This window comes from Neophocaena asiaeorientalis, unplaced genomic scaffold (genome assembly GCF_003031525.2).
Source record: "Neophocaena asiaeorientalis asiaeorientalis breed wild unplaced genomic scaffold, Neophocaena_asiaeorientalis_V1.1 scaffold668, whole genome shotgun sequence".
Lineage (NCBI taxonomy): Eukaryota > Metazoa > Chordata > Mammalia > Artiodactyla > Phocoenidae > Neophocaena > Neophocaena asiaeorientalis.
The window spans coordinates 854,579-869,005 of record NW_020174264.1 but is presented as its reverse complement, the minus strand read 5'-3'; the positions used below and the strand labels follow the sequence as shown (position 1 = coordinate 869,005).

The window sequence follows — 14,427 nt, the reverse complement described above, 5'->3', positions numbered from 1 at the left end:
AAGTCTTTTGCCTCTTTGGCAGGGTCCAGACTTTTCCCGGACTCCCTCCCGGCTAGCCGTGGTGCATTAACCCCTTCAGGCTGTGTTCATGCCGCCAACCGCAGTCCTGTCCCTTCGCTCTGACTGAAGCCCGAGCCTCAGGTCCCAGCCCCGCCTGCCCCGGCAGGTACAAGCTCTTGGGCTGGTGAGTGCCGGTTGGCACCGATCCTGTGTGCGGGAATCTCGCCACTTTGCCCCCCGCACCCCTGTTGCTGCGCTCTCCTCCTCGGCTCTGAAGCTCCCCCCCTCCGCCACCCGCAGTCTCCACCCGCGAAGGGGCTTCCTAGTGTGTGGGAACCTTTCCTCCTTCATGGCTCCCTCCCACTGGTGCAGGTCCCGTCCCTATTGTTTTGTCTCTGTTTTTCTTTTTCTTTTGCCCTACCCAGGTACGTGGGGAGTTTCTTGCCTTTTGGAAGGTCTGAGGTCTTCTGCCAGCATTCAGTAGGTGTGCTGTAGGAGTTGTTCCACGTGTAGATCTATTTCTGATGTATCTGTGGGGAGGAAGTTGATCTCCACGTCTTACTCTTCCGCCATCTTCCCCCTCTCGAGCTATTGGTTTGTCCTAAATGGTCTTTATTATATTGAGATATGTTCCCTTTATGTCCACTTTGATGAGAGTTTTTATCATGAATGGATGTTGAATTTTGTCAAATGCTGTTTTTTGGGGGGGGGTCTATTGAGATGATTATGTGATTTTTATCCTTCTTTTTGCTAATGTGATGTATCACATTGGTTAATTTGCAAATATTGAACTGTCCTTGAGTCCCTGCAATAAATCCCTGTTGATCATGGTGTATGAACCTTTTTGTATATTGTTGGCTTCAGTTTGCTAACATTTTGTTGAGGAGTTTTGCATCTATGTTCATCAGTGATATTGGCCTGTAATTTTCTTTCTTTGTAGTGTCTTTTTCTGGTTTTGGTATCAGGGTAATGGTGGCTTCATAGACTGAATTTGGAATGTTGTGTTCACTTCAGTTTTTTGGAATATTTGAAGAAGTATAGGTATTAGCTCTCTTTATATGTTTGGTAGAATTTTCTTGTGAAGCCGTCTGGTCCTGGGCTTTTGTCTGATGGGAGTTTTTTAATTACAAATTTAATTTCATTGCTAGTGATTGGTCTTTTCAAATTGTTTCTTCTTGATACAGTCTTGGCAGGTGTATGCTTCTAGAAATTTGTCCATTTCTTCGAGGTTGTCCACAATTTGTTGGCATATACTGTTTGTAGTATTCTCTTACGAGATTTGTATCTATGTGGCATTGGTTGTTATTTCTCTTCTTTCACTTATTATGTTGTTTATTTGGGTCTTCTCTTTTCTTCTTGGTGAACCAGGCTAAAAGTTTATCAAGTTTATCTTTTCAAAAAATTAGTTCTTGCTTTCATTGATCTTTTCTTTTCTTACTTTTGGTCTCTATTTTTATTTCCTCTTTGATCTTTATTATTTCCTTCCTTTTGCTGACTTTGGGCTTTTTTGTCCTTTTTCTAATTCCTTTAGGTGGTAGGTTATGCTGTTTATTTGAGATTTTTCTTGTTTCTTCAGGAAGGCCTGTATTGCTAATAAACTTCCTTCTTGGAACTGCTTTTGCTGCATTCCATAGATTTTGGAAAGTTGTGGTGGAAAGTTGTCTTTCCATTTTCATTTGTCTCAATGTATTTTCTTATTTCCTCTTTCATTCCTTTATTGACCCGTTGGTTTTTTAGTAGCATGTTGTTTAGTGTCCACGTGTTTGTTCTTTTCTCATTTTTCTTTCTGTAACTGATTTCCAGCTTCACACTGTTGTGGTCAGAAAAGATGCTTGAAATAATTTCTATCCTCTTAAATTTGTTGAGACTTGCTTTGTGGCCTAGCTTGTGATCTGTCCTGGAAAACGTTCCATGTGCACTTGAAAAGAATATGTATTCTGCCATTTTGGGATGGAATTTCCTGTAGGTACTATCAAATCCCACTGGTATAACGTGTCATTTAAGACCACTGTTGCCTTATTGATTTTCTATCTGGATGATCTGTCCATTGATGTAAATGGGGCATTTAAGTTCCCTGCGAGTATCGTATTGTTGTCAATTTCTCCATCTATTCCTGTTAATATTTCCTTTCTGTGTTTAGATGCTCCTTTACTGGATGCGTATATGTTAATGTGTGTAATATCTTCTTCTTGTATTGATCCCTTTATCGTTATATAATGCCCTTCTTTATCTTTTGTTACAGCCTTTGTTTTAAAGTCTGTTTTGTCTGGTATGAGTATTGCTACCCCCTGCTTTCTTGCCATTTCCATTTGCATGAAATATCCTTTCCCATTCCCTCTCTTTCAGTCTGTGTCTTTAGTTCTGAAGTGAGTCTCGTAGGCAGCATATAGATAGGTCTTTTTTTTTTTAATACAATCAGCCATCCTATGTCTTTTTTTATTTATAAAGTTGTTTTTTAATTTATTTTTGGCTGTGTTGGGTCTTCATTGCTGTGCGCGGGCTTTCTCTAGTTGCAACAACTGAGGGCTACTCTTTGTTGCAGTGCGCAGGCTTCTCATTGTGGTGGCTTCTCTTGTTGCGGAGCATGGGCTGTAGGTGCACGGGCTTCAGTTGTTGCAGCACATGGGCTCAGTAGTTGTGGCTCGCGGGCTCTAGAGCGCAGGCTCAGTAGTTGTGGTGCACAGGCTTAGTTGCTTCGCAGCATGTGGGATCTTCCCGGACCAGGGCTGGAAGCTGTGTCCCCTGCATCGGCAGGCGGATTCTTAACCACCTCACCACCAGGGAAGTCCCCACCCTATGTCTTTTGATTGAAGCATTTAGTCTATTCATGTTTAGGGTAATTATTGATAGGTATGAACTGATTGCCATTTTATTACTTGTTTTCTGGTTGTTTTTATAGTTTTTCTCTGTTCATTTCTTCTTCTTTTTGTTTCTTCCCCTGTAGTTTGGTGATATTCTTTAGTATGCTCATGTGCCTTTCTTTTTAGTTTTTGTGTATCTATTGCAGGTTTTCGATTTGTGGTTGTCATGGGGTTCATATATATTGAACTGTAACTATATCTACTTGTTTTAAACTGATAGTCATTTATGTTCAAACACATTTTAAAAGATCTACATTTTTAAAACATTTTTATTGGCATATAATTGCTTTACAATATTGTGTGTGACTCTAGGTCCATCCACCTCAGTACAAATAGTTCAATTTCGTTTCTTTTTATGGCTAATATTCCATTGTATATATGTGCCACATCTTCTTTATCCTTTCATAAAAGATATACATTTTTTTACACCCCTCCCGAAACTTCTGTGTTTTTAATGTCATATTTTACATCTTCATGTTTGTCCCTTAACTGTTTATTGTAGTTATAGTTGCTTTTACAATTTTTTGTCTTTTAATATTTGTACTGGCTTATTTAAGTGGTAGATCCTTAGTCCTTAGTATATATTTGCCTTTTCTTTTTGGATTTTCCATTTCCTATGGATTCTTACTTTTTTCCACTTAGAGAAGACCCTTTAACATTTCCTTTATGGTAGGTTTAGTACTGATGAACTCTTTTAGTTTTTGCTTTACCAAGAAGTTTTTACCTCTCCTTGGATTCTAAATGACAGTCTTGCTGGGTAGTATCCTGGGTTGCAGGTTTTTCCCTTTCAGCACTTTGAATATATCATGCCACTCCCTCTGACCTGCAGAATTTCTGCAGAAAAATCAGCTGATAGCCTTATGGGGGTTCCCTTGTATATGGCTCTGTTTTTATCTTGCTGCCTTTAAAATTCTCTTTATCTTTAAGCTTTACCATTTTAATTATGATATGTCTGTCTGGGTTTATACTGTTTGGGACCCTCTGTGCTTCCTGTACCTGGCCATTTGTTTCCTTTTTCACTGGTTTGGGAAGTCTTTAGCCATAATTTTCTCAAATACATTTTCAATTCCCTTCTCTCTCTCTTCTTCTGGGGCCCCTATAATTTGAATACTGGTACACTTAATGTTATGTCAGAGATCTCATAAACTGTTGTCATTTTTTTAAATTTGTTTTTCTTTTTGCTTTTCTGATTGGGTGGTTTCCATTACTCTATTTTTGAGATCACTTATGTGTTCTTCTGTGTCATTTAGTCTGCTATTCATTCCTTATTGAATTCATTATTTCTGATTGGGGTTTTTAAAATATTTTCTTGTTCCTTGTTAACATTCTCACTCTGTTCATCTATTCTTTTCCCTAATTCAGTTCACATTCTTATTAGCAATGCTTTGAATTCTTTATCTGGTTTTTATTTATTTCTGTTTAATTATGTATTTCCAGTGGTTTTCTCTTGCTGTTTCAGCTGAGAGTAGCTCGTCTGCCTTATTAGTTTGCTTAACTTTCTTTGCCTCTATGGATTTAAATGAAACAGTTATCTATTCCAGTCTGGAAGGGGTGTTCATATTATAGACTGTATGTGCCTAATGCCTTTGGTGGGAGAGCAGATTTGATGTGGACATAAGCCAGGTCTTTCCTCAGGATGTGCTGTTAGCTATCACCTTGGTAGGACATGAGGCTGAAGATGGAGGGGCTAGAGTTGTAGCCGGGTGTGGGGTGGGACTTCCCTTCTGCTCAGTGGCCATCACTGCCCTCCAAGTTGCTGGAGTAGAAGCCCTGAGGGTTGGGCTTGATCTGGCTCTGTTCCCTTTAAGTGTCTGCTTTCCCCTTTTCTAGCACTGGGACCTTTGCCCCAGAGCTGGGGATCGCTGAGGCAAGGGAGGCCCGTGTGGAGTCTCGGCTCATTTTTGCCACAGACAGATTTCTGAGCTGTCTCCGATGTGCTGCCAGTACAGGTGCCAGCAGTTGTTTCCCTCGACCTGCTCACATGCAGCCTCGGGTCCAAGTCCCCTTTGTCCATCACTGCTAATCACTTCCCCCAGTCTCTGCCATCCCTGCGCTTTTGTGGAGCTGCACTGCAGGGCAGGCGGGGCCGGTGTGGACTCTCTTTGTGTATTAGGGTAAGCTGTGGTGGAGTGGCCATCATCAGAGTTCTGGGCTGCTTCTGATATGACGTTTGAGTGAGTGCCAACACTGGCTACTGCCGCCTCACCCAGGCTCTGCCCTGGGACTGGGTCATCTCTGCATCCCACAACCAAGTTTTTTTCTCTGGTTGTGGCAGCCCTAGATTCCATACCACACTGCGACGTGGAGTAAGCTTTGTTGGAGCATGCACCGAGGCAGTTGCGGGAAACTTGGCAGCCACTGAAGCAGTCCTCTCACCACCCTCTCTGCCCTGCCCCAGGAGCAAGCCAGTGCACAAGCCCTCATGCACATGCATGTTCCTCAGGAGCGGGGTCCAGGCTTCCCCCAGCCCTCCTGTTAGTCCCAGTGGTCCTTCAAGCAGCCAAGGGGGCTTGTCTTCCCTGTGTAGGATGCCAGGACTGGGGCTTCCAATTGTGGTTCTCACTGCTCACTCCCCAAGGCGGGCGTCTGTTCATGTGTTCTCCCTTTTCCTCTGAGTCCCCTCCCAGGGGCATAGGTCCTGACCTGATTGCTTTTCTTCCCTTCCTACCCAATTCCATATGTATCTTTCTTATAGCCTTGGTTGTACAGGAGTCTTTCTGCCAGTTTCCAGTCAGTTTTCAATGAGAATTGTTCCATATGTAGATATATTTTTGATGTGTTCATGGGGGGAGGTAACTTCCATGTCTTCCTATTTTACCGTCTTGATTGATCTCCTTTTTAACAATAGTTTTGACCATGTAAAATCACAATGGCTAATAAGAATGAATAACAAATTTGTAAAAAACCTCAAGCTCTCATTTTGAAAATAAATGACTATTCTTTTGGCAGCAATGAGTAGTTGGAGGCTAAATGTCTTATGTTTTCATATTATCTGCTTGCAGTGTGCCACCAGTACTTTAGCTGTCTAGTAAAATGTAAAATATATTTGTGTGTCCTAGTGTTTAATGTTGTGGCATTACAGTGATAGCAGTAGCTGATAAATAACAGGATATAATCAAATGAACCTGTTTGGAAGGAGGTACAGAGGGGATTAGAATTTGTATTAGGCAATATTGATTTGTGATTACGTAGCGGGAAAAAAAAGCTGTTACCATTTTTGACATCTGTATTGCAACAGAAATATGACACAGGTATTTCGTACTATTTGTTATTCTAGAAAGTAAAAAAGTATCGGAGACAGATCTATTCCTTTCTCTATTAGCATACAAAATCTAATGCTTATCTTTGGAGGCATGGAACTTGAAAAATTTGTATAACTATTTTCCCACTATTCAACCCCACTCCATTATAGCCACAGGCTTCTTCTGTACGTCATCTTATCTTCCAACATAGGAGATAATGTGGAGCATTATATAATATTTCTCGTCATGTCAGTTGCAGCACAACTGAACATAAGCCCAAGCCAGCCAAGATAGGGGATTACATCTCAGTTATTTTCTGGAACTGAGTTTTGGAGGGACTGCTAAATCAGTATGAGACAGTGTATACTGAATACTAATTGAACTCAGATTCCTGGAAAATTGAGGCTAATGGCTCAATGTACTCAGTGAAAGGGGGAAGTACACATAGGCACATTTTGGGGTGCTGGGGCATTTCACAAGCAGAACATTTATCATTACTTGCTTAAGCAATATTTACAAATGCAGAGGGCCGCTCTTACATAAAAAGAGATTATGTAGCCATTATGATTTCTTATTCAGGGTGCTACAAAATGTCCTTCTGTACCCAGTATCCACTCCACACTTCTCTGTCAACCTGCCACAGTAGCCAGAATTTTCACCATCTTCAGTGAGTCCCCTGTTCTCTAGGTAACTGTGTCACTCAAAATAGTAGTGTTATTAGCCATGAAGGTAAATTAAGGCATAGCAAACACCCGTGTGTCTGATTTGACGCACCCTGATACTGCACCTTTATTTCTTATGCATACTCATCGCATATGGCTTTTCTGTAAATTTGCAGGAGCTTAAGTCACTCTTCTGTTACTGTAAATGACTTCACTGAGCACGTGAATCACAATAGCTTCCCCAGTAACTACTTGACAATACAACGTAAGTTGCATCAGTCTTACTCCAGTTCTTGCAAGCTTCATGCCTTATAAACAACATGAGGTCAAACGTACTCCAGGGCTTCTTAGAATTCCTGAGACATGTTTCTGCCTCCATTCATTCCTCTTCTCTCTCAACCCTGAATCTCCTTTCCCCTAATTGATCTGATTATGAAGATCCCCCATGTCCTCAGAGCTCTAACTCTCAAACTCAGCTTTCCATTCTCTTCTTACTGCATTTGCATCTCCAACAGTGCCGCAGGGTAGCAAACATTTCTGTCTTCACAGAATTCTCCAGCCCGTAAGACCTTTGACAAACCTCTCAGGTCACTTGTTGTCAAGTGAGGAGATTTCTTACCTTTGGCAGAGATGCCCTGGAGCCTGAACTCTGGGTGGTCATCGTTAAGACTGTCGTGATGCCCAGTGCAACTCTGGCAGGGGCTGCATCCATGTTTATCCAAAAAGAGACCCAGGACAAAATGACTATCAACAGACTGGGGATATACATCTGGATCAAGTAATATCCCATCTGGCGTTCCAGGTGAAACTTAACCTCGATGCAGGTAAACTTTCCTGGAAACAGGAAGTGATGATTTAAAATCCAATTTGAATTTATCTTTCCCATTCCAGCCTCCCATTTTATTTTTATTGAAAAGGAGCATTAGCGATGGATTTGAAAGATTGCACAAAACGCTGACACTACACACCCAATTCAACTCTTTTCCAACTCAACCCGTAACGGAAATGACAGTGTGAGAACGAGTGATCTAAAGAGTCACTGGACCAAAACCATGTGGCATATTTAATTTTCAAATCTGTGCTTGTTGCAGCCTGATTATTTAGACAGAGCTTCAGAATTTTCTAGACTATCCATTGGAAAGAAAATATTCATGTTTTGTGGGGGTTATAGTATGTAATATATAGGCTATAACATATAACCTACAACATATATGTATAGCATATACTACACAGCATATGATATATAACATATAATATGAAATAGTTGAAACCATTCCTTCCTAAGTAGTAAAGTTCACACGGGGCTCCTAAAGGATTTGGATAATTGTGTATCTATCTTTGTGTTACCAATAGCAAAAGAAAAAATATACATTTGTAGAAACCATGAATATAATCTAGTCACTGTAAAAATTTCATAACCTCCTGGGTAATTGCTTGAGGACACGTAGAATATTCCTAGAATCTGTTTACAGTGTTGCATTGCCTATAAAATAGCGTGCATAGAAAGATATTAAAGCTTGTGACATACTATTAAGAGACCGATGTTCCTGCCCCTTCCCACTTTCCTTCCTCTTTAATTGGCTTGGAGTTAGAAACACAGAAGGTAATTCGGCTTAGCTCACACAAATTATGAGGTAGGGCTGGGTTCTTCTTGGCCGGGAAGGACACCTTAGAGTCCGGTTTTAGTTATTTCATAGGAAGCACTGTTGACTTCTGGAACAAGTGTTCATGGACCAGAGCAGTCACTGAACAAACCATCATGTCTCGACTGCCTCTCCTTGATCAGCTGTGTGGCGTCACAGACGAGGACGTTCATAGGAAAGGCCATCAGCTTTACTCGGCGGGCATAATCTTCCGGGGAACAACAGATGCCCACTTGTTGCTACTACCTCACATTCTCCCCCTGACCCATGTGTCTGTCAGCACCACAGACAATGCGTGACTTTAGAGCCAGCTGACTCCCCGCAAGCTGATTTTCATGCACGCTGTCTATAGGACTGGAGAGTACAACAGCTGTATTTCTGGGTTTGCAAAGACCTGTGTTATTATTTCTGTCTTCCACTAAGGCAGAGAGTGCAAATTGACCCGGGGAGCTAACGTCAAGAATGGATGCTGGGAATGGGCGAGAATTCATACACTTCCTGCACCATTTACAAGGTCTCATACACTTTTCCTCGGACTCATTTGATACTAGATGGTCAGCAAGAGAGCAGCAAAAGATCCCCAAATCTCTTTCCTTCTCTCTCTCTTTTGGAAAAATTATCTGTTGGGCTCCCTGACCTGTTCGAAAGGATATAGGCATCTTATGTGTTGAGGGCATTTTGACCCAAGCCCAGGACAGTGCCTCATAGCTCCACTTTCTTGGTAAATATGCGGCAATTAAGGTGATGGGATATATACTCCAAGCGGCAGATGGAGCCCACTTGGGTTTAGCAGCTCAAAGGAAACTTACCAGTGTTGTAGTGCTTTGTGCAGTAGCCGAGCTCCTTCTCTTCTTTCAAAATGAACTGAGGCAGTGTCAATCCTTCAGCAACTTGAACTGGACCGTCACTTAACCACTCAAATATCAGGTCATTCATCGTGTACCCAACTGGAGTAAACAAATCATAGTAAAAAATTGAATGCATCTTTCCAAGAAAGCTTGAAAGTCTAGCCACGTAAAGAAACAAACAAGGACATCATCTAAAGCGACATATGCTCGATCAATTCAAGAGCATTTTTTAATAAAAGAGCTGCAATCATCACGACAACTACATGTCATTGGAGCCAAAGAAATGGAAGACAACAAGCTATGTCTGAATGATTTTTTCTTCTGTGTAATGGGAGAATGGAACTTATAAAGTCCATTTTTCTTCTGCCCACTCTATCCACTAAATGTTTCTGAAGAACAAACAAGTAAACAAACAAAAATCCTTTGAAGATTGTCTTTACTTTAAAGAGCTGTGTCTGTGGATATCCATTAAGACAATGCAGTTCATGGCACCAGTCTTAGTATTTCAAATGAAAGGCATTCCATTTTTTTTAAAAAAAAGAGAGAATGGATTTATCACAGGCCTGCTTAAAATATTTCCATTGCAAACTTGGCCCCTCTCCTAGGGTCTATTAGCTTTGTTTTGAGAAAGTTTATGTTCAAGTCATTATGGTCAATCCTCAGTTACTTTAGCAAGCGGGGAAGGCTCTAGGCAGGTAACCTAAGAGGAAGCTGTGGGATATGCAAATCAAGCATATTCATTTGTGCTGGTGTCTTGCTAAAGGGGCCCACACATCACAATGATTAATATGGAGTAAAACAGATTCTCTGTTATATAAAGTCATATTGTTATATGACTTTTTTACCAGTTTAGTAAACCGAAGTTAGCACTTAGCCTCCAAGCTCCTGCTAACTAGGTCATTATGTCAAGGGCTTCTGGGTTTTTTACACCCCGGAAAAATGAAGGCTACTCTTTTTTCAGGCATCAGTTCTCCCCCTTCTTTCTTTATTTGTGATATTGGAACTCTTAAAGGAGATTGAGGAGGACAAGGGTTATTACGTGAGGTTTTGGCTGGCCGGTAACCTCAGCAAGTTTATTAAGTTTATAGATTCTTATTCTTGTTTACTGCAAGGTAGTGACTCACCAAAGCTACCCAGAAATCAATGGCAAAGTTAATTGGAATCTACTTTCCTCTTTCTTTGGGCCACCTTTTCCATTCAAAGCCAGAAAATAAGAACAAGCAAGGAATCACAAAGGGGACTTCGTATAAGCATTGATGGTCCACAGAGAGAATGGCCAACCCTATGTCTTCCACATCAGTGCTGCATGAGCCCTTCTTGAGTATCTCCACCAAATACTAGAAACTTGCCAAACACCTCCTGTTCTTGTCTGGTCAGCTTCTTGCTGACCGCTACAATAATAGTCCTTGTCAGCCACCTGGAAACCCCAGCTGGGGGCAAACAGAAGAGGTAAAGATGTGGGGAAGGAGGACGTGATATGAGAGTAGAAAAGTAGAGAGCAATTCCCACCCTTCACAGTCAAAGTCAGTGGTAAACACATCACTGCTTCTTTCATTTCATTACTTCTAGGTCCTGCAAGGGCCAAGCATATTTACTAATTGGAGTTTTTAAGCCTTGGAGGAGCCTCAGATGACAGCTATGGTTGCTGTTTTATAGAGAAACTAAGTGTTGGGTTGAGTCAGGGGAGAGTTGGGAGCAGTAGAGAAGTCACAGAGAAGGAATCATTATGTAGGAAAAAGTTTTTCTTAACTGTCTTCTCAAGAGAAGGGGCGATAGGGAAAATATGAATACATAAAGCCTATTGTAAACCAGAAATTCTCATTTTATTCCTGACAGATTCTTCAAACAAAGATGCTTCATTATTTTGTTTATTTCTGTAGGAAGTTTCAAGGGAAGTCTACAGTGATTTTAAATGATCAGAAGGAAACCCTGTCACCGCCTCTTTTAATAATAGTTGATATGTCTTTTTACATTTGTTATTTTTCTAAACCAAGAAGTTAAAAGTATTTTCTTGCCCCTGCCTCATTAAATCTCCTAACACCCCTGTAGGTCAGTAGCACTTATTATTCTCTGCATTTTACAAACAGAGGAACTGACAGAGCAAGCCAGGAAACATTTCATGTCTCCTGTCTAAAAATCCCATTACCTTGGAGGCATCAGCAACTTACGGCACATGTCAAAGATTTCAGTGGCGTCAGGGCCATGACATAAAGGGGACAAAGTAGTAGCATTTTCCTATTCCCTTCCCCAGGCCTTTGGATATCCATTGCCCATCTAAGGGAGATGCCTTTATTCCTTATCGTCTCATGCCACTCATTTTTGTTTCCTCCTCTGGCTAAGGCCCCTGCATCTTGTCCTCAAATCAATTAGCCCTTCCTGCCAAAATTCCTTTGGGGTGAAGGTCTATACAAGCATGCGATAGAAGGAGATACAAGTTTCTGACTAGAATGTGATTCATTATAGAGGTTAAATGACTAATAATCTTGATTTTCCCAGGAGACATTTTCATTTCAAAGAAAAGCTTACTAAATCAGGCTCATTTTTTGAGGAAGGGCAAGTTATTTGGCATTTTACCTTGAAAAATGGTCTTCTCTCTAGTGGATATAAGACATGCACACACATTCACTTTTGCTCGTCCTTCCCTTAAGGACCTCGGGAGTTGTTAAATACGTAGAGAATGAGTCTTACGGGTTTTTTCTCCTTAATGGCACATTGAAAGAACCAGGTCATTGGTTAAAACAAGCAGGTGGTCATTTCAGTAGTAGTGACTTACAACTCTCCAGCTGCATTGTACACGTCTGGACATCCATTGGAAAATTCTTCAAGTCCATGGGACAGGATAAGGTCAAGGTGAGCCTTAGCAGAGAAAACAAAATTTTAAAACAAGTTTTTAATTTTTGAGGTCTGGTTCTTGAGAAGCAAACCAGAAACACATTTTGCGTTAAGCAGAGTGACACTGATTCATGTAATGAAGTCTCAGCTCTCACTCAGGAAAATGCTTCCTAATTTTCAAATGAACAGTAGTCATTGGTAAATTTTTAAAGTACTATACAATTTTGCTGTAACCCCTTACTCTCCATTTCCCATCTTCCAGCCTCTGAGTCTCATCTCCCCAGTGGCACTGGTCTCAAGTTTATTCTAGAATCAAAAGAGCACTGAGGAATAGTGTAACAAGAACCGTGGGCTCTTACACACACTGATGTCCAAAAGGCGTAGTTTGTACTGCTTTAGAATTGGACAGGTGGCCTTTGCTTCAAGGACAGTAAATGATGTGATAAGCATAATTGATTGTGATAAGTATTCGTTCTCCTTCCATCAGGTGGGCAAAAACTTCAATGTCTTTTCATTTGCTAACTACATGGATAGGTCAGTTGTACATTGTAGCATTCATTCTAGAATTTTGACAAGTCTGGAGTGGGTAATCCTTGATCTAAAAAAAACAAAACCATTTGAGGATGGTGGCTTGTATAAATACATAGTCTTCTCTTCTCTGCACCCTGGGGGGACTACTGTGCTCCCCCTTTCCTTAACTTTCCAAGCTCCAGCCAGCTCTGATCAAGTCTTTTATCAGGATATTGATTAAGCCACCACCTCTTTTCTACTATTTCCTTTTTTAGTCCTCAAGGAAATGGTACACACCTCTTGCTCTTCAGTTTTTCTATACTTCAGAGATGCAAGGGAGGAAATTAAGGTTGAGAATCAGCAGACCTGTGTTCCCTTTCAAGTACTGCCTCCAACTGTCTCTGTCCCCAAAGCAAGACCTTAAATTCAATAAACACGCATCCTCACCAAATGATGGGGTAGGATCAAATGATGCTTATTGCCATCCAGCTCTAATACTAGAATCCTTGTTATGCTGAAGTTCACTGCTCCAACTTCTGTTCATTTTCTCTCAAACATCTTTTCTATCCATAGACCCCTCTGACTTTTACACCATTACCTAAACTCTCCCTTTCTGTCATGCTCTCCCCTCCTGGTTCCCTTCTCTTTCCTTTCTCAGCTTCATGTTATACCTTCTATACAAGCCAAGACAAAATTAAAAAAAGAGCGGCCCAGTTACTTTAAAGAAAGAAAAGATTTGGGATTTGAAGTGAGGTTAGACAAAGAATCCATGCTGACAATCTTCAAAATCATCAAAATACAACAGTGACTGGGAAAAGCAGGATACAAAACAGTGCAGTACAATGTCAATTATGTAAATATGTTTTCAATATTGGAATTAAACACAACACTATATTAAGAGTAGATAGTTCTGGTTGGTGGGATGATGCGTATTTTTTTTTACTCTGTTCATTCTGCATTATTTATATTGACAAGTGTAGGCTAATCTAAGATGTCCATCTTTATGTAATTAAACATGCCTTTCTTTAAACAATAGCTGAAGGGTAAAATTATTAAATTATGTTTTATTCAATAATGTTTTGCTATATTATAATTATATTAAAATTTTGCCACAAACATACAGTATTTCATTGCTAAATAAATTACCTACCTTCTCTGAGCTATTCTGAGAACACAAATACCATGTTTCTAAAGGAAAAACAATAGTTTTGGGTTCTAAACTTCTGAGTTAAAACAACATTTTAGACAGGAAAAATAATTTTTGTCAGTTGTGGAGTTCATTTAGAGATAGCAGTATAAATATAGTTAAAGATATTTACATTTCTTCCCAGCATAAAGACTTTTTTTTTGAGATTTTATTTCATTGAGATCAATGCCATGAACTCTTTAAAGTAAGGGAAGAGTAAAAGAATCAAAATGAAAATCTCTAGTAATCAAAAAATTTTAAAAATTTGACACTTTATTAAGGGAGGGGAATCTCAAAAGGATCTGTGGGTTTAAAACTGTTACTAACACAGTAAGAATCTATTTATTCTTTTCTATTTTTTTAAAGAGGAAATACTTACATCAAACAAAAATATGTCCATCATATAAAAATAATCAGAGGGCATGTGTATAGTTTAAGTGAATCAGAACTAGAATATCTGGAAATTTCATTATGATTTTGAAAAGTTTACTTTTGAGAAATTAGAAAATAATAATAGCAAAAATGAATACAGCTTAAAAACATGCAACAGGAAATTCAGTTGTATTTTGTTTGCTATGGGAAACAACGCAATTTTAATATTCTTAATCATAGGTTTGCTGAATACAATTCTTCTGTGAACTTT

The 14,427-nt window shown here is 40.0% G+C and overlaps 1 protein-coding gene across 3 annotated transcripts in view; it reads right to left on the bottom strand.

Annotated features, from left to right (window-relative positions):
- The window catches only part of GLRA2 (glycine receptor alpha 2), a 181,583-nt gene that overhangs the window by 100,388 nt on the left and 66,768 nt on the right, over window positions 1–14,427 (bottom strand). For all 3 annotated transcript variants that reach the window (XM_024755248.1, XM_024755249.1, XM_024755250.1), the window contains exons 5-7: window positions 12,030–12,112; window positions 9,218–9,355; window positions 7,385–7,599 (exon numbers count right to left, since the gene is read on the bottom strand). In XM_024755248.1, coding sequence (XP_024611016.1) covers window positions 7,385–7,599; window positions 9,218–9,355; window positions 12,030–12,112 — 436 coding nt within the window. The remainder of the gene's footprint in view (window positions 1–7,384; window positions 7,600–9,217; window positions 9,356–12,029; window positions 12,113–14,427) is intronic.